The 21,671-nt window shown below is 36.9% G+C and overlaps 9 protein-coding genes across 9 annotated transcripts; 6 read left to right on the top strand and 3 right to left on the bottom strand.

The window, feature by feature from the left end:
• Positions 1-235: 235 nt before the first annotated feature.
• Positions 236-1,240, top strand: C9374_000356 (uncharacterized protein; the record flags this gene model as incomplete). Its single annotated transcript, XM_044693101.1, has 1 exon — positions 236-1,240. One exon carries the CDS (start codon positions 236-238, stop codon positions 1,238-1,240), a length of 1,005 nt encoding a protein of 334 aa, XP_044552909.1.
• A 181-nt stretch (positions 1,241-1,421) lies between these two features.
• Positions 1,422-2,312, bottom strand: C9374_000357 (uncharacterized protein; the record flags this gene model as incomplete). Its single annotated transcript, XM_044693112.1, has 2 exons — positions 1,526-1,537; positions 1,602-2,312. 2 exons carry the CDS (start codon positions 2,310-2,312, stop codon positions 1,526-1,528), a joined length of 723 nt encoding a protein of 240 aa, XP_044552910.1.
• A 177-nt stretch (positions 2,313-2,489) lies between these two features.
• C9374_000358 (uncharacterized protein) lies at positions 2,490-3,666 on the top strand (the record flags this gene model as incomplete). The annotated part of the gene is made up of 3 exons (XM_044693123.1): positions 2,490-2,508; positions 2,636-2,912; positions 3,093-3,666. 3 exons carry the CDS (start codon positions 2,490-2,492, stop codon positions 3,664-3,666), a joined length of 870 nt encoding a protein of 289 aa, XP_044552911.1.
• A 954-nt stretch (positions 3,667-4,620) lies between these two features.
• On the top strand, positions 4,621-7,707 carry C9374_000359 (uncharacterized protein; the record flags this gene model as incomplete). The annotated part of the gene is made up of 1 exon (XM_044693134.1): positions 4,621-7,707. The coding sequence occupies one exon, from the start codon at positions 4,621-4,623 to the stop codon at positions 7,705-7,707; it is 3,087 nt and encodes a 1,028-aa protein (XP_044552912.1).
• Positions 7,708-8,860: 1,153 nt separating this feature from the next.
• C9374_000360 (uncharacterized protein) lies at positions 8,861-10,430 on the top strand (the record flags this gene model as incomplete). The annotated part of the gene is made up of 2 exons (XM_044693146.1): positions 8,861-9,363; positions 9,479-10,430. The coding sequence occupies 2 exons, from the start codon at positions 8,861-8,863 to the stop codon at positions 10,428-10,430; spliced, it is 1,455 nt and encodes a 484-aa protein (XP_044552913.1).
• A 111-nt stretch (positions 10,431-10,541) lies between these two features.
• C9374_000361 (uncharacterized protein) lies at positions 10,542-11,895 on the bottom strand (the record flags this gene model as incomplete). Its single annotated transcript, XM_044693157.1, has 2 exons — positions 10,542-11,302; positions 11,637-11,895. The coding sequence occupies 2 exons, from the start codon at positions 11,893-11,895 to the stop codon at positions 10,542-10,544; spliced, it is 1,020 nt and encodes a 339-aa protein (XP_044552914.1).
• Positions 11,896-13,419: 1,524 nt separating this feature from the next.
• Positions 13,420-14,667, top strand: C9374_000362 (uncharacterized protein; the record flags this gene model as incomplete). Its single annotated transcript, XM_044693168.1, has 3 exons — positions 13,420-13,519; positions 13,780-13,870; positions 14,244-14,667. 3 exons carry the CDS (start codon positions 13,420-13,422, stop codon positions 14,665-14,667), a joined length of 615 nt encoding a protein of 204 aa, XP_044552915.1.
• Positions 14,668-15,314: 647 nt separating this feature from the next.
• C9374_000363 (uncharacterized protein) lies at positions 15,315-16,310 on the top strand (the record flags this gene model as incomplete). Its single annotated transcript, XM_044693179.1, has 1 exon — positions 15,315-16,310. One exon carries the CDS (start codon positions 15,315-15,317, stop codon positions 16,308-16,310), a length of 996 nt encoding a protein of 331 aa, XP_044552916.1.
• Positions 16,311-16,420: 110 nt separating this feature from the next.
• Positions 16,421-18,916, bottom strand: C9374_000364 (uncharacterized protein; the record flags this gene model as incomplete). The annotated part of the gene is made up of 1 exon (XM_044693190.1): positions 16,421-18,916. One exon carries the CDS (start codon positions 18,914-18,916, stop codon positions 16,421-16,423), a length of 2,496 nt encoding a protein of 831 aa, XP_044552917.1.
• Positions 18,917-21,671: the final 2,755 nt, after the last annotated feature.

A 21,671-nucleotide genomic window follows, 5' to 3' on the forward strand; every position in this document is an offset into this window, starting at 1 on the left:
TTACAATTCCTTCTTGCTTTGATACACTCTTCTTGTAAAGTTTTACAGATTAAAGCCTTCTATTGAATAAAGACGAAGAAAGGCTTTACTCTCGGTTGGCGCCAAACGAGATGTAAATTCCAACCTTATGTGGAAGTGTCAAATGCCACGTAAGGCTTAAATTTGCAAGGTCCTTGACTCAAGTCGCTCTCACAACAAAAAAAAACAACTACACACAAAACTCTAAATCTTAAACATGGACGCAATGACCTCCAACCCAGCAACTGCTGACTCAACCATTCCTTCTGTTGTCAATGATAAGCCTTTTGCTTCACTCGAACAACAAGCTCCTCTCGTAAATGAAGAGTCTTCCTCTATCCTTAAGCGAAAGAGAGAAGAAGCAGAGGCACCTTCATGCTCAGAGGAGACGCTTGGTGAAGCCAATACATCTATGGATGTTTCCAACCAAGACTCCAATACTGCTGAGGAAGAAAGTACAACGGTTGTTGAGTTTGAATCTCAAACCAAGAAAACCAAACTCGAGGAGTCAAATCAATCTTCTTCCGAATGTAATACTGAAGAGATGAAGGAGGTAGCTACAGGAGAGGAATTGGTCTCTGAGAATTCATCAACAGATCCTCAATCTTCTTCGAATGAAGTATCAGAGCACAATGTTGAGAATTCTATCATGATGGATGGAGACACTTCATTGAAGAACGTGGACTCTGAGGTAGTCGCTGAGGAAGCAGCAGTAGTAGTAGAAGAAGAATTGTCTGAGCTCACTCTCTTGTATGATGATAAGGATCGTGCTCTGAACTTTTATCAGGCAGTCTTTGGTGTCGAGGTGATTTGTCAGCATGAAGAATGTACCTCTGTACCACAAGTCGAAGGAGCAACAACCAATCATGATTCTTCTTTGGTATCCCGTAAGGAAGAAGAAAACAAGAAGGAACGAGTCGTCGATGATCATAATTCCTTCTTGGAGCCTGATTTCAAATTGAAGGGTTACAAATTGAGAGGAACATTGAGTCCAAAGAAGAAGCAAGCCAATGCTCGTTCTGTGGTTGAAGATGCACCCTCAAACAATGAATTGCCCACAAGTAAGATCTATGTTCCTGCCGATCAATTGCAAAGTACTCTTGAGAAAATTAAGGAATTTTCAGGTGCCGTCTTGTTGAGTACAGAGGAGAATTCTCAGGAATTTCCAGCTGTGATTTGTCCAGAAGGAAACAAATTGGTCCTCGTTCCAAGTAGTGTCTAGAGAGGTGTGTGGTTGTTTCGTTGTAAATAAGTGTGTAGATAACGTATTGATCAGTCAATAAATCATCGTATATTGATCCTATTTCATCTAGTGTTGTTAATGCGAGATAATGATGTTCAAATTGTTAAATGTCGAAACAAGATGAGGCGATTGTTGGCAGCTTTTTCTCTTCATTGCAATCTTATTCATACTCAATAAATCTTGGAATGAGTGATTCATTGTATTGGCACTCAACAAGTAAAAGTAACACAAGTACAAGTAATTCAGTGGTAATCTTCTCTAGAGCTAATTTTTCATCTTGATTATGATCATCAATGACAAATATTTTCTCTCTCAATAATTGTAACGATTGTAAATCTACCGAAAGACAATTCGATTCCATATCCAATAAAAGATGATCATTGGAATCATCGTCGTCATACCAAAGAATCCACTCTGCACCATTTTCATTTTCAGAGGAACTAAAACGTAATGAAGCGTCTGCCACACAAATATTTCCATGAGTTTCAGAAAATCGTGGATAGGCATTATGTACAGTTTTGACGTGCCATCTTTCATATGTTGTTTTCTGAAATATATATTTTGAAAGAACTTCACAGACATCTTGGCCATACTCGAAAACAATAAATGCATTCATGAACGTATTCCATCGCTGCTGAATGCTTTCAGTTTGAGTGACAGCATGTACCATAGCTTTTGCTTCTCTAAGACTATTTTTCATCATTTCCAAATGATCAAGGAACATGATTTTCCTTTGTTTCTCATCTTTATCAAATGTATCGGTTGTGTCGTATTTTTCTTGTGAATACATAAAATTAACTACATTTTCTATCAATTGAATTGTTGGATTTTGTTCCTCTTTTTTTGTCTTTTTTTTTCGTGGATCGTCCTTGATTTCTTTTTCATAAAGTTCTTTCATTTTCTTACTGTTATTTTGTTTGAAAGCTCCATAATTTCTCTTTTGTTGAGAATTAAGTAATTGTCGAGCTGATAATTTGCCTATCTTTCTTATATCACTTGAAACTTTGATGGAGAGTACATGAAGATTATTTTCCAACAGCATTTCATACATGACTTTGGTGATGATTGAAAAATTAAAAACATCTCTTGCACACTCTGATAGAAAAATAATGATTAGATCCCAAATTTCGGGTGGAAGTAAATCAATTCGGAGATGTGATGATGGTGAACTTGAAAAAGGCTTTCCGTTCACAACCACAGACATTTTTTTGTTCTTTAATTAAAAAAAATGATCTCTGCAATTTATCGTACGTTTTGATCTGATCCGATCGATAATGATGATTGTGATTTGTTCGTTCTATCATGATGGAATTTATTATCCATTCTTGAAAATTGGTTGTACCGATTCTTTGTTAACAAAATTTTGTAAATCAGATGAAAAACAAGAAGGAAGATTATGCGCCATGCATTCTCTGAACAACTTGTTACAGGGAGCCTATTTTACTGAAATTGATTTGATGGAAATTGCTCGTAATTTAGATAAGAAGGAGGCAGAATTATTACAAGAATCCGGTACTCAACAGCCACAGAGCACTAGTCATAATGTGAGCGATGAAGGTGATTTTAGTATTGGAGTAATTTCAACAAGTCTTGAAGTGTGGGGCTTGAGTTTAATTCCGATCACTCATCCAAGCATTGTACAATCTATCAGGTAAGATGATGCATGAGACTTTATCTTTAATCACTGGCTTTATATTTGAAACAATTCTTTGACCTGCACAATTTTATGGAAATTTTGAATACTGACATTTGGAACGCATGAACGAAACGATTTTAATTTAAATATATAATACTTCATCAAAATTGTGAAATTTCATCATTACCCGAGCAGAGAAAAACCTTGGGAGGAAAAAGCCTTTATTTGCAACCATCTAGAACATTGGTTTGTCTTTAGAAAATTTGGAATTCATTGGTTTAATCTAAATTCAACACTGAAAGCACCCACCTATCTTTCACCAACTCATATTTCTCTTTTTATTGAGCAATTGAAACAAGAAGGATACTCAATTTATGTTGTAAAGGGAGATTTACCTCCATGTGAGGCTGAATTATACTCTGAAACTTTTGATCCCAAGTCATTGACAAGTCGCTCACGCTCTTCATCCTCAAGCAGCCAACCTCAGCAAGACAATACTATTGATTTCATTACTCAAATGCAAGAAAGTATAATATCTGGAAATTCTCAAAGCATTCCAAAGCCCTCTCCTAACATAAATAGCGAAGAATGGAAAAAGGCTGTTGAATTTGCTAGAATGGAGACCATGTTTTGGGATGCCAATAAGCATTTGACACAACCATCAACAACACAACATTCACAACAATCTATCGAAGACGATGAAGATGATGAAGACGACGAAGATGAAGCTCTAAAAGAAGCAATCAAAAGGAGTTTAGAACAAAAGTAGGCAATGTGTAACTATGGTGTTTCATCTGTGGAAATTGTCACATGTTCAAAGAATTGAGTGATGATTTTCAATGCGTGAACTCCATGCTTGTACTTGGCCAAAAATAACAACGAATGTTTCTAAACAAGGATCAATTTTAACTTGTTTAGAGAAGTAATTTTTAAACCATTTCATTTCAATTATGTTCTAAAAATTCGCCACTTCGCTCTTTATTGGGATAAACAATTTTTACAATCAACATAGTTTAGCAGATTTGTATGGTTGATGACAAGTGTGCCAGTTACGATGACTCTCTATGAGCCAAGTTGTCACATGACGCCTAGAGAAGATGAGCATGTGACAGTCTCACTTTGAAGGACCCAAACCTTGTGGTTGTATTATTTGAATCAATCAACCTTTGCGCCAATACAAAGTGCATGCTATTGTTCAAAAGTTCTCTCTCATTTGCATTGGTGCCCCATATAAATCGTGCCACTACCAAACTGGACACAACAGGCAAAAAAACATCGCAAAAGCTCTTCAACAACAACCAAAGACATTCCTTTGTCGAGTCGCCCATCAACAACAAGAATTCAAGAGAGAGTGGGTGTGTCAGTTGCGTGGTTTTTTCTTCTTCGTTTTGTTAACCATCATCATCGAAACATCAACAACGAATTTTTCTAACTTGTTTAGTGAGAGTTCACCTGACATTCAAGTGTGTTGTATTCCATCGTGTTGTTCAACAACAAGTCCATTGTTATTATTATTATTATTGCTTTTTCCATACATTCTGAGTGCAGATATTGGTGTAGTAATACTTATCATCATCGTCCGAACATCTCATTAGGCTTTCGTTGACAACATTGGAACTCAAAGAATTTCTGATTTTTCAACCAACATCATCTTTACGCCAAGCGATCAACCAAAACAACACCATCATCATCAAGCTTCTCTCTCTTCATCAACTCTCTCATCATGCAACCTCTCGTCAAACTCTTTGGTCAAGCCATGAAGTTCAATAGTTTGGCCTCTACCGAAAGCTCCTCACGACAAGAAGATGCCCTTCCACCACAACAACTGCGTGCTGCGAGATCATCAGGCAAGACTTCATCGATAACGTCGACCGTCACTACGACAACTTCAGGTTTGGCAAATGGATCCAACAGCAGTAGCAACAACAACCACACGCAAGTGAGTAGTCCTGGAAGTCTCAATCATTCATCAGCCACAAATACTTCTTCATCCACGTCGTCGAGAAGTCATAACTCATCTCCTTCTTCGTCGCCCAAACAAGAAGATGATGATGCCTTTAATTTAACTGGAACTACGAATTCGACAGGAGGTTCAGCCTCTCTGGATGGTTTGGATTATCTCTTATTGGGTCATCACTCGCCCAATGTTCATACAACAACACAAGCAACAGCCACAGCAACTACTTCATGCAATTACAACTACCATCAAGGAATGACAAGTTCGAATGTTCAACATCAACACTTTTTGAATATTCCATCATACAATGTGACAGGACCTCGATTCTCCACCGAGAGTAGCATGGGATCGAAAGGTCTTTCAACTACACCCGTCGATGCTCATCATCCGAGAAAGCACTTACCGAGCGGTTCTCTCATTCGTCCCTATCATCATTATAAGGTTTTCTATTGTGGAGATAATCGATACAATCTTTTGCATGATATTGCGGTTGATCAATTTGTCTTGTCCAAATCGACGAGACTCTACAAGATTGGAAAATCAGCACCTATTGATCGGTTGACCTTGTCAAATTCTAAGATCACATCCCATTCATCGACACGGAGAGCATCCAATGCAGCCAACCATAATTGCCACTCACAACAACAGAAACCTATGGCTCAAGATCATTCCATGCATTCTGTCAATAATCATCATCAACAACAACATCACAATCCAAATTCTCATGCATTGAATCCATCTATGGTCACCGCAGCAACAGGCAATCATGATGGACTCGATTATTATTGCACATCAGATTCCTCATTTCTTCTCAAACCACCAGCCATCTCTCTCTCATTGGCAGATGATGAATCATCCATGTTGTTGTCAACCTTTGAACAACAATCATTACCAACGGAGGATTTTATGGATATTCAACAAGCCAACTCCTTTTCCATCTCTTCTTCACTCTTAAATATTGCTCCAATGCCAACCTCAATTGGACAACAATTATTTTATTCATTGACATCGACGAACAACCTTCCTCCCAATTCCGAAAATCCAACAATTTTGTTCAATGACAATCCAGATTGTCACATGAAAGATGATGATGACAATCACCGCATGCTGTACAATACCAATGATGAAAAAGATCATTTTCAACAACATTTGAATGTGAACGCCATGATGTTATCAAACCCACAATCAACGTGTCAACCCTATTTCAAGAGTTCTGTGGACAGTGTGAGTTTTTTGACACCTTTCCTGAACCAGGTCAACAACCAAGTCTCTACTAATATCTTGACGAACAGCGTGAATGCCACCAATGGTGCACATTTAACACGAATGTCTGTCAGCAATAATTCATCGAGCTCTGACATTCAAAAGAATCCATTCGGAAGTAATAGTAGTAATGGAACATCATCCTCATCGAACAAGTCAGGTTCTCACAGTTCCATATTCGGTTCAAATTCTAGTTTTGCAGAAGGTATTGAGACAACAGTCATTCATCCCATTGACATTCATCGATTTTTATCCTCCTCCTCTTCAGCCATGACTGCCACTGGAGCTCCTGTCACCACAAAAACCACCTCTGGACATGTATTTGCCAACAACTTTTCATACATTACAGAAGAAATTGTATTTGTAGCCGCAGGTTTTGACAGTACCTTTTTCTTGAGTCAATCCGGAAGAATTTGGTCGTGTGGTGAAAATGCATGCCATCAATTAGGCCACCCTGGAAATGATCTTGATGAAATTAGAGACGCACAATTTTTAAATATTAAGGAAATATTTTCTCGAGGTGAACATACATTATTCCTTGCCAATGACAATACCTCCTTGTATTCATGCGGAAGTAACAGATATGGACAGTGTGGGGTTGGTACTTTTGATCCCGAAATTCGATCACTGGCACGAGTCAAGACTTCAAACTTTGGAACGGTACAACAAATTCTTCAGGTGGTGTGTGGCTATGATCATACCGTTGTTTTGAGTGCAGATCATAACGTGTACATGTGTGGAGACAATACGGATTTCCAACTTGGTAACACATTCCCTCAACATGTACATACCCTCACAAAATTGGATACCACAAAATTCACCAAATCCAGAATTGTAAAAGTACAAGCAGGAGATTATCATACGATTGCCTTGACTGCAAGTGGAGAAGTGTTTGTGACTGGATCTAATAATTATGGAGAAATTGGTAGCACTGGAACCAAAGAATGCTTTACACTGCTGACTGAGCTCTACAAATCCTTTGGTAACATTATGATTAGTGACATTTTTTCCAACTCTTTGACGTCATACTTACGTGATTCGAATGGCAATTTTTACGTGATGGGAGATAATCAATATGGTCATGCTGCTGTTGGTTTTGCGAAAGATGTCATCCCACCTATGCGTTCACAAATTTTATCAGATCCAGATGTTTTAGATATTTATGTTGGCAAGTGTCACTTGGTCTATACAAAACGTTCCAAGAAATCTCCACAAGATGTTGAAGTTTTTTCGCTAGGACTTAATGAATTTAATCAGCTAGGAATTGAGTCAGCGGGAGCCGATGATCATCATATCACTCCCGTTCGTCTCTTAGATTTGGAGACTATTTATCAATATCAACAAAAGAGATGGAGAACCAAACGAATGAACATTGTCTGCAGTACTTATGCCACCATTGTGTATTTCACTCAAAGAAACGAACAAGAAACTACTGAACTATTCAGACTCTTAATGCTTCGTCTCATACAGCCAGACAAGTGGTTCTCAGCAGTTGAGGGTAAGAAGAAGTTAGAAATGGGATTCGATTTGGGAATTGAGGGAGGTAATGCCAACAATTTTGCTGATATTTCCATGCAATGTGTAGAGTAGTAATTTTTGAACTTTTTGTAAATTATTGTTAAATTATTTATAATACAAATTTAACTGAGAGAATGTCAGGTTTGTCTTGAAGCCCTGTTTAAAACGCCAATTGTTACAATTTTACATTATCACTCTCCAATCCGTACTCGCTCAATATTTTACAACAGCACTCTCCAATCCGATTCAAAACCAGAGGACTTCCGACCTTCCTCTTTCCACATGACCAATTAATTCGTAAACCATTCCAGTGCAGAGCGGATGCATTTAGCACACAAGCATCTTGGCATAAAAGTGCGCCTCAGGAATGGTATTACGAAGCGTGTCGGATCCATTTTCTGTATTGATTGACTGGCATGTGTGAAAATTTTACATCTCTTTATAAACTCAACACATGCTTTCCAGTCAACTTGAAAAAGTACATTCTCAAAATTTTAGCGCTGACAGAGAGGACAATGCACAAGTGCTCGGTTTCCGCATCTCGAACAATTTCCAAATACAAAAAAAAACAAAAACCTCTCTCTTGCAATCACGGTGATAGTAGGAAGACTCGTTTTTAAGTTGTCATTCAAGTAGTCATCATCTAGTACCTTCTATTGACAAGAGTGTGTTTGGTTTGACTTTGTTTATTCGCTGATTTGCTGTCATCTGCCAATATTATATTTGAACAAGTTTTGTGTTTCTCTTGAATTTGTATCTAACAACAGAGTAGACACAGTAAGTGTTTGTTGAAAATATACATTTTGTATTGGTTTCAATGATGATGTCTACATACAACCATCTGGACACATCATGACACTTCAATGAACTATTTTGAAATCCATCTCCAAACCTATACACGGATGATTGGATCATGATACATCCATATTGTATTGCAAATGAACTTTTCATCATCTTTGTGGTGTGAACAACATTTCTCTCTTATCGGAATATTGTGAACATTGTGATAATACTCACACGTTTGATGGCATCACATGGTTGTTGGCTTACTTTGTGTGATGATGACAATTCTATGGGTCGAATCATCTGTAACAAACTGTGTTCCACTTGCGAATTTCGGTCATTTGTGAATGTTTCGCTTTGACCATCATTCCTCTCTCAACTGTCACTTCTCAATAGCCATTTTTCAACTTGGTGTTTCCATAACTTTCACAAAATTCACACAATGGCTGTCACTTGCACTACTATCAAATCCTCACAACTTCGAGAGGAAAAACGAGATTGTGCCAAAATTGCTCCAGCAACTCCAAGTTCACACGACGTGGCCGTGACCAAATCTCCATTAAAAACTCCGTTCCGTGCCATTCATGACAATGCAGATATTGTTGAAACCACACCAGAGAATCCATGGCGACCTTATCCATGGTGTTTGTGGCCTGATTGGTTTAGTGGAGTTTTAGGATTATCTATTATGGCTCCATTGACTCCACCTGTCGTGGTGTTATTGACCTTATCGAATGTTTGGATGGCATTGATTAAGAATTCTTGGAGTTTGTTTTTATCTAGGGTTCCTTTGATTCGGTCAATTCCAGATTTGGTTTATGAGAAATTTGCAAAATTTGCTGCTAAGAAAATTATGAACAATGAGAAAAATTCAGAGTTCATTCCTTCATTGTTGTGGTTGACAGTGTTGTGCCCAACAATTTTAGGAGTTGCCTTGTACAGATTGTAAGTCATGAAAATTTTTGAGTGTGTGTGAATTTTTTTGTTGACACCATGTCATTTCTCACCAACACTTCTCCTCATTTATGAATATGATGTGATGCACTCAACTTTTACACAGCTACCATTATGGATTCGAATTTTGGTTCTTCTTCCTCTACCATTTACTTCGTTTGGGTCCTCGTTTTCGATTCTTTACTCATTTACACGTCCTTTTGCATAAGGAAGGTCACGACCACGATGGATTTTTCAATAACAAAACTTTCCTCCACCACTTGAATCATTGGTATGTTCAATGGTTCTTGGGACCTTTTTACGGACAAGTTCCAAATTCCTACTGCATTGGTCACAACAAGATTCATCACAAATTTGACAATGGTTTGGATGATGTTCACACCAATATTGACTTGGATCGAACTAAATCTTGGAGTTTTATCATGTATGCACCAAGATTTGGTTCCTACTGGGTTGGAACTTCATGTTTCTTCCATTTTCTTATTCATGGAGAATACAAGTTTGCTTGGGGTATTTTGAAAGGAATGATTGTATATTATGGATTATGGATGTTGAGTTATTATACCATGGGATTTACTTTTACATTTGCTTATTTGGTTTTACCTCAACTAGAAGCGATTGTGTTCTTTGCTGCTATTTCTTACATGTGGCATTTGTGGATTGAGCCCAAAGATCCAACCAATCCATATATTAACTCGGTGACGATTGTGAACGGACATGATAATGTTTGGGGTGAAGATTATCATGCCATTCATCATCATGCAGTTTCTGTGCATTGGCGAGATGCAGACGCTCATTATGTTCAACATGAGCAAGAATATGCTGATAATCAAGCAACCATGTTCACAGATTGTGAAGAAGGTGTCTTGCTCTATTGGATCTTTAGCCAGCAATGGGATGAGGTTGCTAAACATTTTGTGGATAAGACTGGCAAAATGACTCTTGACGAAAAGAAGGAATTGGTCTTGAAGAGAGCCAGGTGTACTTTTGGAAAGAAGACTCAATATGGATGGAAGCACATGTTCCAATTCTTTTTGGGAAAGCTTAAATCTCAATAATGTGTCATCTGATCAACGACAATTTGTCCTCTAACCTTGAAGCTAATCAACCTCTTACAAGTAAATAATTCTTTAATTTATTAATTTTAACAAGTGAGTGAATTTTGTTCCTTAAAGACCTGTACGATAGAGTTGGATTTCTCGTTGCTTGAAAAATCTTCGTCCCTTGGTGTCACACAACGCCAAGTGAATGAAATATTTCACGCTGAATTTCTTATTGACAGATTCTTCAGTGTTTGTCAATTTCCATGGCTCAATTGCCCTCAAATAAAGTCTTACTGGAACCTTCTCATCTTTGGCAGGTGTTCCATCAATAATTTCAAATTTGTGTAAAACTTCTTGTTCGGAATGGCCTTCATCAGCTGCTGAATTTGATTTAAATGAAGAAGAAGGAGTAGAAACTTGTAAACTTGGTGTGCCCAAAAGAGTTTCTTTTCTAATAATGCTCACTTCTGCCTTATCAATTTTCACATTCACAAGGAAAAATTGCAAATCTCCCAAAATACATCCATTCTTAATGTCATGTTGAACATTATTATATTTGATGGAAAGTAAAACAATTCCTTCCAGACCAACTTCCATTCCAATACCTGGATCTTCCTCGGATGGTTTTGGTACAATCTTTTGGACCCAAAATTCTTGTTCCTTCACAATTGTATTGATCACTTTTACAGAACGATTTACAGTCACTCTCAAATAATATCTGACATCTACGTTAATACCACGATAACTGTTCCATTCTTTGTCTACTGATTTAAAGCTAAATTCATATTCAGCATCTCTTGAAAGAGGACAATTTGGAGCAGTTGGTGGTGCCAACTCCTTTGAGATGGACAAGAAGGTTGAAACGTTGCGACCGTCCAAGTAGGTGACTGTGTACAAATATATTGCGACAAAATGAGTGAATGGTTGTTTGTTGTTGACAAATGTTGAGTTGTTGATGTTTGAGAATAATGTAATTTCAATTGAAATTGGTCATGGGTTGAATATTTCGTGTGTGATGATGTCAATTTTAAAATTATCATTAATAATTATAATCATAATGAATAATAAAATTTGTTTGGTAACAAGTATGATCATCATCAGTTTAAAGATTATATGATTCGATTCGTTTGAAATTCGTGATGAAATGTTACGGAAATGAGCCACACCAATATTATTCATCTCACTCTTCCGATGAGCGTTCTCATTATCACAACAACGTACCAATTTCTCCAAGCAATTCAACAGTAATACCAAGGTGATCAAAAGGTTTCTCTACACTCAGCTTTACCTTTCCTTGAATGGGATCGGCTTGATCAAAAACAAGCAACCGTTGTTCAATTCCTTCATTTCCAAATCTATCTTTTGGATTGTTCACTAGAATGGTGGCAGTCTGACCCTTTCCGGTAACTTTCCCCGATGGCTCCAATTCAATATCGACGGTACAAGGAGGCTTGACGATGGAACCAAAGAGTTTCTTCATTTTTCTTTGTGATGATGAAAATTATTAAAGATTTTTTCAACAAACTTTTAACGTTGTTGAAAGCATTCCGACAACCCAGAAGAATACACTTTTAAAATGTACAATAGGCTTGTCCTGTAAACGTTCAAACTTGGTTAAACTTTAAACAATAAACATGTTTAAACAAAAATAAACAACATAAACATGTTCAAACTAGTTCAAACGTTTAATCTCGTTCAAACGTTTAAACGTTCAAACGAAAATTAATTTCTAAAGAATTGAAATTTCTTCCTATTTGTCACCTTTTTCATTTTGCGTTTTGTAGGGAAAGAAAATTAGTTAACTTTCATTCGGGATATCGAAGATTTTTGGGTCCAAATCATCGAAATTATAAACCATCCTGTTTGGTATCCATTTCATAATCGTGTAACAAGGTCTCTGGTATAATGAGGGGCAGAAAAAACTTCCCATCCAAACACACAACTAATTTCTCGGACCAAGGTAAATAGTAACCAAATTCGTATTTCAACATTCCTAACAGCAGTCAAATAATCTTTGACATCACTGACCTGAGTTTCAATGTCAACAATTAATCGCATTCTTGAAAATTATTGATATGAATAGTTCTTAGACTTTAGGGGTTTAGTGAGGTAATGAAAGGCTGTGAATGAAACAATTGAGAGTGGTATTGATGAACACAAAAACTCAGAGCAAAATGATGTTCAGTGATGAATAACAGAATAAGAGCGAGAGAGAGAAGAATTTTTCTTTATCACCCGTTCGTTGTTATTGGTTTTGATTATCAGGATGGCATTTATCACGAATCGGAATAATCATGGCTAAAGGGAAAGAATATCACATCATTGAGCAACGTGTCATAATTACTACGCCACCATAAGTGTTAGTGGCAATGTTGTTGTGTGTTTTTCATTTTTTTAAATTAAATTTATTTGTGATTCTCGTGTTTTCTGTTCACAAATGTTTAAACAGTTCAAACATGAACAAACATAATAAACTTTATAAACAAGTTCAAACAATTTAAAACTTGTTCAAACTTGTTTAAACATGAACAAAATAAACAATGCAAGTTTAAACGTTCACAGGACAAGCTTTTGGGTTTGGGTTGGGTTTCATTGAACTGAACAGAAGTTTTTCCTTAATTCTATAAATCGAGTTGCCTCGTGAATATTTTTTCACAGGACAAGCTTTTGGGTTTGGGTTGGGTTCCATTGAACTGAACAGAAGTTTTTCCTTAATTCTATAAATCGAGTTGCCTCGTGAATATTTTTTGGTAACACAAACACAGGGAAGCCACTCATGTCCATGCAGCAACGATTCCAAACTGAGCAAAACTGTAAACTGAATTGAGGGTTCATAAGATTCTACCTCCTGATCATTACATTCTTTTATCGTAACTTGCTTTTATTCAACGTTGTTCAATGTTCTTCTTTGTCCATCAAGTGTCAACAATAAAAACTCTTCGCAAATCAAAAAAAATTCTTGCTTTCATTCCATCATCAAATTTTCATCAATAACAACAATAAAATGGATAAAGCAAACAAGATGGTCGTTGTAGGTGATGGAGCCGTCGGTAAGACCTGTCTCCTTGTCAGCTTTGTTGAAGATAAATTCCCAGAAGATTATGGTAAGTACTTGATGATGTCAATATACGTGGTGGCATTGAATTTTCGAAACGATGAATGACTGATCGGGGTGAATGGTATTTGTGATATCCCAACGAATTGTTGACCTCATGGTGATATTGTATGGATGGAAATATGTATACAACCTGATCACGACACGAACCTCTACTGATGAAAACTATCTTGTTATGATGATAATAATGACGATATGTATTTTGACATTTGAACTTGATGCCTTCGTTCGGATCCATAACAACAACAGTACCAACGGTATTTGATAATTACAGCACAAATATGGTCGTTGATAAAGAAGTACAAACGATTGATTTGTGGGATACTGCTGGACAAGAAGAGTAAGTTGTTACAACTATTGATGGTGGATGACCAGTGAATGTTGATGTATCCTTGAATCATCACGTTTCATTTTGTGAATGTGTGTTTGGAATAACCATTTGGGTTTCTTTTGACATTTGCCACGACTATGTTTCATTTCTTTAATTGGCTGAATTGAAAACAATCATTAATATATGTGGATTATCGTACCTCAACTTTCAAACTGTACTTGATTGTGGATTCAATTGCATGACACTTTCTTATGTGGTTTTAAATGTATCCTACCTTCGAACATACTTGAAATCTTGTCATCATCATACAATATTTTGAACATAATCATCATGATAACAACATGTTATGAACTCAACTTGCGCCCTCAATGAATTCACACAGTTATGACCGTTTAAGGCCACTCTCATATCCTGATACCAATATTTTCCTCATTTGTTTTTCAACAGTTCATCGTAGCTCCTTTGACAATATTCAAATAAGGTGGCTCCCTGAAATTACACACTACGCACCAGGTGTTCCCATGCTATTGGTTGGTACAAAGGTTGACTTGCGTGAAGATCCTCGTCACTTGACAGAAAATAAGAACAATACACGAGCAGGACCACCCATAACAAAGGAAGAAGCAGAAAAGAAACGAAAGGAATGGAAAATGCATCGTTATGTGGAATGTAGTGCCAAGACGCAACATGGAGTGAAGGAAGTATTCGAAACTGCTGTGAGAATTTCAAGAAATCCTGACAAGTTCAAAGATTGGGAGGAAGATACGACCTCGCTAGAAAAGAAAAAGAAGTGTCTCTTAATGTAACATGTTGAGTGTATCAGAACAAAGTTATATCAAGATGGGCTAGCGCGTGGAGAATAGCCTTCGCCAATGTATTTTATTTATTACAAAGCTCGAGTAGTAGATCATGTGCGTAATTTGTGTGAATTTCAACTTCAACCTCGTTGTTTGTAAAAATGTACAAAAATTAAAATTCGAAATTGTCTTCTAGATTATTGTGCAACTTTCTGATGGTTTGTACAATGGCATTTCTAAATTGTGAATTCAATTCAAGTGCAGCGTTGCACTCCAATTAATTGCATTTCAAGTTCGGGTCACTTTGCTCAACCCACGTTCAAATTGAATTTTGATACATTTGGAAAATTGTGCATTATAAATATTTCCCGCCTATGTATTTTTAGAAAAAAACACTTCAAAAAAAAATTCCAACAGCTACTTGCAGCACATCTTCACGCCTATGTGGTTTTAGTTGAAGATAATCCCGATACCAGCCCATACAAGATCTTTTGAGATACAAATAGATTTTATCGTTGAAAAACCTTTCAATACATCATCAAATAGTACCACAGCTTTGATCAAGGAATTTTCAAATAGTAATTTAATAATAACTGTTCCAACGACCGTTCGATTCTAACTTTGGCTATCTCTCTAATCAATCCCAATCATTTTCCATGCTACTTCATTCATCATCCACACCTACAACAGTTATTAATAATTCAACCAATTCCAACCTGTACCATCAACACCATCCTACCTCTCACTTTGTCATGATGAACAATAGTCCTTCTCATCACAACCATGAAGCACCATCCTCTCATTGCTCCTCCTCGTTTCCTTCCTTAAACAACAACGAGATTGCCTCAATGATGATGTACGATGGAACCTCTCATCATTTACAAGAAAACTCCTCCTCCATGAATCATCCTGTTCCAGATAATCAATCAACCTCTAGTAATCATAGTCATACTGAGGCTTCTTCTCCACCTCCTTCTCATCCATGCTTTTTATCTTCCCGTGAACAAGATTGGAATACCACTGTGCAACACGTAACAACCATACAACCAACTCAACCAAGAATGTTTGTTTCCTCAGAATTGATAGAACCCAACACTCCATGCGAAACACCTTGTACCATTTGGCTTTCTTCATTTTCTTCCCTTTCCCAACTCTCCCTCAATTCCACCCAAAATCATGCCAGCCCAGCTCAAGAAGCATTTGAGGCTGAATTTAACCGTAAATGTAATCCTTACAAGAGTGTCAATAATTTGAGTAGAAATTTGACTCCATGTTCAGCTGCTGCTGGTTCTTCTTCCTCTCAACAACAGGTTCAACCACCACCTCATCCAACTGTTGTGGTTGGTACATCTGCAAGCATGAAACCGGCTTCTCCCTCTCTCTCTCTGGATCCATCCACAGCTCGAATTGTTGCCAATGTTCTAAGCAGTGCCCTCTCTAAACGATCTGAATTGCAACAAAAGAAGATTATGAAACAGCACCACTCCAAGAGAGCAGGGGAACATTTGAGCAAATTGGTAATTCCCTCATGTGCTGCACATCATAATAACGTCACTATCAACACACCCAATAATAGAGAATCCATGCCAGCAACCACGACCGTACCCGGCGTTGCCACTCTTCTGATCAAGTCTACTAAAAAGAGAAAATGAATAATTCTCTATAAACTAATCTCGATTTGCTTTTTCATGCAAAATTTAATGTACAAAATTTATGGGTGAAAGCTTTCAAAATTGTAGTGAGAGGCATCTTGTTTGCAATATTAGTTGCCATCTAACATGGACTTGGCAGTCTCCCATTTTCTGTATTCATTGGTTCTTACCAATCTCATGTAGGTATCTCGAATATTGATCATGAGAGGAATCATCATGATTTGTTTCAAGGAACTATATCTAACATCCTCATTCTTCTTACATTGTGACAAAATGACATCAAAATCTTTCTTGGTTTCATTCGAAAAGTTAATCTCATTCTTACAAAATGGTTTCATAAAGTTATTGTAAAGGAAATCTAAATCTGACACACTCAATCGTGGATTATTATCTGACGACTTCTTTTCCATTTCTTTCAACTTTTCATAACAATAAATATTTTCCAAACTCATTTCTTTTTCAGCAAATTCTTTCAACAGTAACATGAAGGAAACGTCGTCCAACTTTTGTTCCCAATGCTCTCCAGTACCATTGGGAGCTCTGAAAAATAAAATTTTGAGAATTTCAAAAACGATCGCCACTCCACCATAGTACATGAATCCCAATGCATAAGTCAAAAAAGAAACAATTCCATTGTATGTTGGAATCATACTTGCCGAAGTGAACAAGCTCACTGCAACCAAAATGGCTCCTGTTGTCAAAAATATGGCATCAAATCGAATGAAGAAAGGATCATCAAAGAATAGAAAATACAACATTCCTTTGGACTTGATTGTTGGAATTCCAAACATGACATTGACCACCACTGCAAATAAGGAAGCTGCGGCAAAAATGATTGAAATTAAACTGACCACCAAGGATGAAACGTATTGCGAGTTGTATCCAAAGAACTCTTCTCTATAGGTTGCAAGAGGTGCCAACGCAACAACGCAAGACAAGATAAATCCTAAAACAAGGGCAGTGGTGATAGTAAAGGTTTTGCTCACAATAAACTTGACAATCTTGATTTGAGTTTCAGTTTTGCACTTCCTCAGAATTGTATAGAGATTTCTTAAAATGGTGAAACGAGTCATGACTGTGTAATAAATGACAATATTGTACATGGAAGCAAAATAAATAATGATATTGTGAAGCATATAGCAAGGTTTTGAAACTTCAAACAATTGATCCAAAACTATTAGATACGTAAATAATGGGCATACCCAAGGAATGATTAATCTTCTCCTTATACTTGGCTTATTTCTAAATATGATTAAGAGAGGCCAATAGGTAAGTAGTGAAAGTCCTAAAAATACTGCTGAAGAAATCGCAATGGAATCTGAGAGGGGTGATGGTGTTGGACTGTTTCTATCTTCCCACATACACTGTGAAGTGGAACATGAATAACACGATGCAGGAAAAACCATTGAGCTCAATTGAGGACTCAACTTGTCTTGTGTTTGAATTCCTAATGAATCAAAGACATTTGAGGAAATATTTGCTTTCAATAATTGTAGAGCCATGTCATAATATGTATGATTGACTCGCATGGAATTTTTGAAATAATAGGAAAAACCATTCACATCTTGTTGAGTTAAATTGACAAGTCCATAACCAGCTCGTATCACTGCATAATCATGGGCAATAAAATATGAATTACATAATGATTGCGGTATAAATAGAAGTGTCACAAATTGTTTCATGACTGTATAGAGAGCTTGACTTGCTACAAGTTCCATCGTTGTTGAATCTGCACCATTTGGATTCATCATTAAAACTTCATAAGGACCAATATTCACAATATTCATATCATTGGATACGTTGGAGAACGATTTGAAACGTTTTTCTGCCAAATAACAATCTCTATTTTGTCGAAACATGATGGTAAAATAAGAATCTGTTGAAACTACAGCATCAAAATATTCAAACACATTTCCCATCCAACAATCAGCTTCAGGACGATCCATTCTCTCTATTCTGTAATCATGAATACTCGAATTTAAACCCAATAATTTCTCCACGTATAAACTATCCAATCCAATTATGGTGTGAACACCAACAACTACATGTCGTTGCTTGGCAGCTTGTTGTAAATCCGTAATGGACGTGAAACCTCCATTGACTTTACTTTTTAAGCTGGTCATGACCAATGAGGTGGTTGTTCCGAGAGCAATCATGGATGAAGTGTTTGTTGAGGTCAAATTCATGGTCACTGAGAGGATGGAAGGAATGTTTGTGGATTGTTCTAGTGATTGAGAGGAGAAAAGAGTGGGTGTTATGACATGCAGAGATGATGGTAAGTTCCACGACTTGGTTTTTTGATGGAGATTTTTGGATATTTCGATTTGATGATTTGGCGTGATGGATACCTTGCGAATGGCATTTGACAGGATTTGAAAAGAGCTCTTTGTTGGTGTTCTTGAAGATGAAATATTGGGTATTGGCATCGCCTGAACTTGTACAGAAGGTCGCAACAATGTGGTATGGAATATAGATGAAATATTATTGACACCTTTTGATGAAATCGTATCATCATACACAAAGAAATTGACATGAAGTATAGTCCATACCAACAAGAACATGAAGAATACTTCTCTAACCAACCTAAGCAAGCTTATTCTTTTCATTCTTGATGATGGTGATTTTTGAAAATGTCGAAGGGATGAACAACAAGTTGCTATGATGTGTGGTGCGTAAAATCTCTTCAACCACGTAAGTATAGTGTTGTTTGTCTTTTTTGTTGAATAGTTGTCCAATTAGCAATGAATCACGTTGAACAGAAAGAGGAAGAGCGACAGTCGTGCTTGCGAAATGTTCACGAAAGAGATGGTTCAAATTTTAAAAGATGTTGTATACACTAATATGCTGATGGCGTTTTCAAAGTGTTGGTTGTTTTTGTTTGTGATATTGTAATTGATTGTGTTTGACACTGTCGGTTTGCGTGATTATTGACATCTTACACATAAATTATTTAAAAATTCAAAAATGGAATGTGATGGCCCAAAAGAAAGAATTTGACGTTTCGTGGTATTCCATTAAGCTTGGCTTGGAAGGAGTTGCTTGCACCTTTCCTTTTGAAAAAGAGATGCACGTGGCCTTTTTGTCGTTGTCATCAGGTGTGACAGAATTGTTATCGCCAGGTATGAGACTCTGCTAGATAACAAGTCACAGTAATAAGATGAATGAACCTTGCCTTCAGTCATTTCAATTTCTCTTTGGGAATGTGTTTAAAAAGATACTCATAACACATGGAATGCAACAATAATTGATCGTTTCAGACTGAGTTGGTTGGTGAAGAAAATTAAACAATGTTCATCATGAAAAAATATCGAAACGTTTGGACCCTTCCGCACGACGGTGCACTGTTAAATCAATTCACTGATTCTGCTGATAACAACAATCTCCGACACGAGTACAACAAAAAGTAGAAATGAACAATATCGTCCAATGATGACCATAGCAAGTCGAAGATTAATGTCCAAATACTCTTCTCACCCATCCATTCATCTCGACCATGCAGTTGCAGTGGTCATGATGAGTTTTTTGGAAACTCATTTTGTCATTCATGTATGCACAAAAGTGCAATCAACGGGCCGAATCATCAAGTTGACACTTGTGGGCACATACAACAACAACTTTCAAATTTGGTTGAGCTTGTCATTGGTAACAACCAAATTAACAATTCTGGAGTACCTAAGTGCAAGACAAGAAATTTAAGCAACTTGAAACGTCTAAAACTGAAAGGAAACAAGTTAGGAGTATCTACAGCTGTTTCTACATTGTAAACAACAAGAGTTTGGAATTAATTGGAGGAATTTTGAGATGATCCAATATAACAATATATAACTTGTTTTTAATTACATTCAGTCCTACGCTGAGATGAACGAGTTATTAAGCGAAGGATTTGTTGTTGTTATAGTGGATATCGAGATAACACCTGATTTTTGTACTAAAAAATCAGGCCCTGTGGTGGTTGATATAGGTGATAGTAACTGTCGAAGTTTGTCATGGACGAGCAAAAATCGGTATAATAATACCTTGAACAGCAGCTGCCATGATTGATCTCCAAAGTAATTACTGCTGTGAACCACAAAAGATGATTATACACCCTCAATAAAATCAGCCATAATTCATTGATGATGTTTTCATCAAGGATGGAATATTGAATTATCGTTTTTGAGTCCTATCCCGAAACACGGTTATGGAATCTTAAATGCGAATGAGTTTTTAGAGGTGGTTGTGAGTGGTGAGCTGCTACTGTTCTACATTATCATCGTGAAATGTTTACCAGACGAGATGAACATTATTGAATAGATTTTAGATGATAGAATTTAAAGGGTGGTGTGTTCTTGTTTTTCGGTATTTGGTTTCATTCACTTCAATGAAAGCACTTGTCGTGATCAGGATGAGTGATGAAACATTTAAGTCCAACTCCAGCACTTATACAATTCGAAGAGAGAGTAACTGAGAACATGCTCCCTCAAAATGTTCGACACATTGTTTATGGAAATTTAGAGGAAGATGAGGAAACGGGAGGATTAATGATTGAAAAATTAACATTAGCATGGTCAGGAGAACATTCGTATCATCCCATTGAAAGCTTTGATTTTGAAAGCAATTACCAGGGAGAAAAACAAACAACTGAACTCTGCCTTAATTAGTAATGGTTCATTCAACAAAATAATGGAACTATTTCCGTTGAAGACGGTATTTGTGGACCTGGATGTGAACATTGAACAAACACCTATTGAAATTATGTGTTGTATTATTTGGGAATACTAGGGAACACGGAGAAACATTAGTCAGTCCTAAATATACCCAAAAGCTAATTCAACAACATCATCACAACATAGCAGACTGGCCAAATCAACGCACGAAAATCTGCACCATGAAACCATGAATGAAGGCACAAGAACAGTGATACATTCGGTTAACGTGCAACTGAAACAAATGGAAAATATGGTATCTCTTCAAATTCCAAAGATAGCAGGTAAAAAACAACATGATTAAAAAGATAAGTTATGTTACAACAAGAACCTTTGCACAAGCCATCACTTCTTGCAAAGTCTTATCAACACCTGTTTTGTGGCCAATACGAGCAGCTGAAGTTTTGGAGATGTTGTGATGAGAACATGGATTGTCGACCACCTCTCCCAACCTCTGATTTGTTTTCGAGATTTGGGTCAACAACCAAGCAGTAAAAACGGTGATTGTGTACCGATGGAATTATTTACGAATGTAATTTACAACCTGGACATCTCTTTGGTCTATCTTCTCCATGGAAAAGGGTTGGGTTTGGATAGGTGACCGCCTTGACTCGTAATCTTAATTTTTCGACATGCTTAATGATGGGATTTTTAATTTTTATGAAATCGTCGGGGA

The sequence above is a fragment of the Naegleria lovaniensis genome, assembly GCF_003324165.1.
Source record: "Naegleria lovaniensis strain ATCC 30569 chromosome Unknown tig009, whole genome shotgun sequence".
Lineage (NCBI taxonomy): Eukaryota > Heterolobosea > Eutetramitea > Acrasida > Naegleriidae > Naegleria > Naegleria lovaniensis.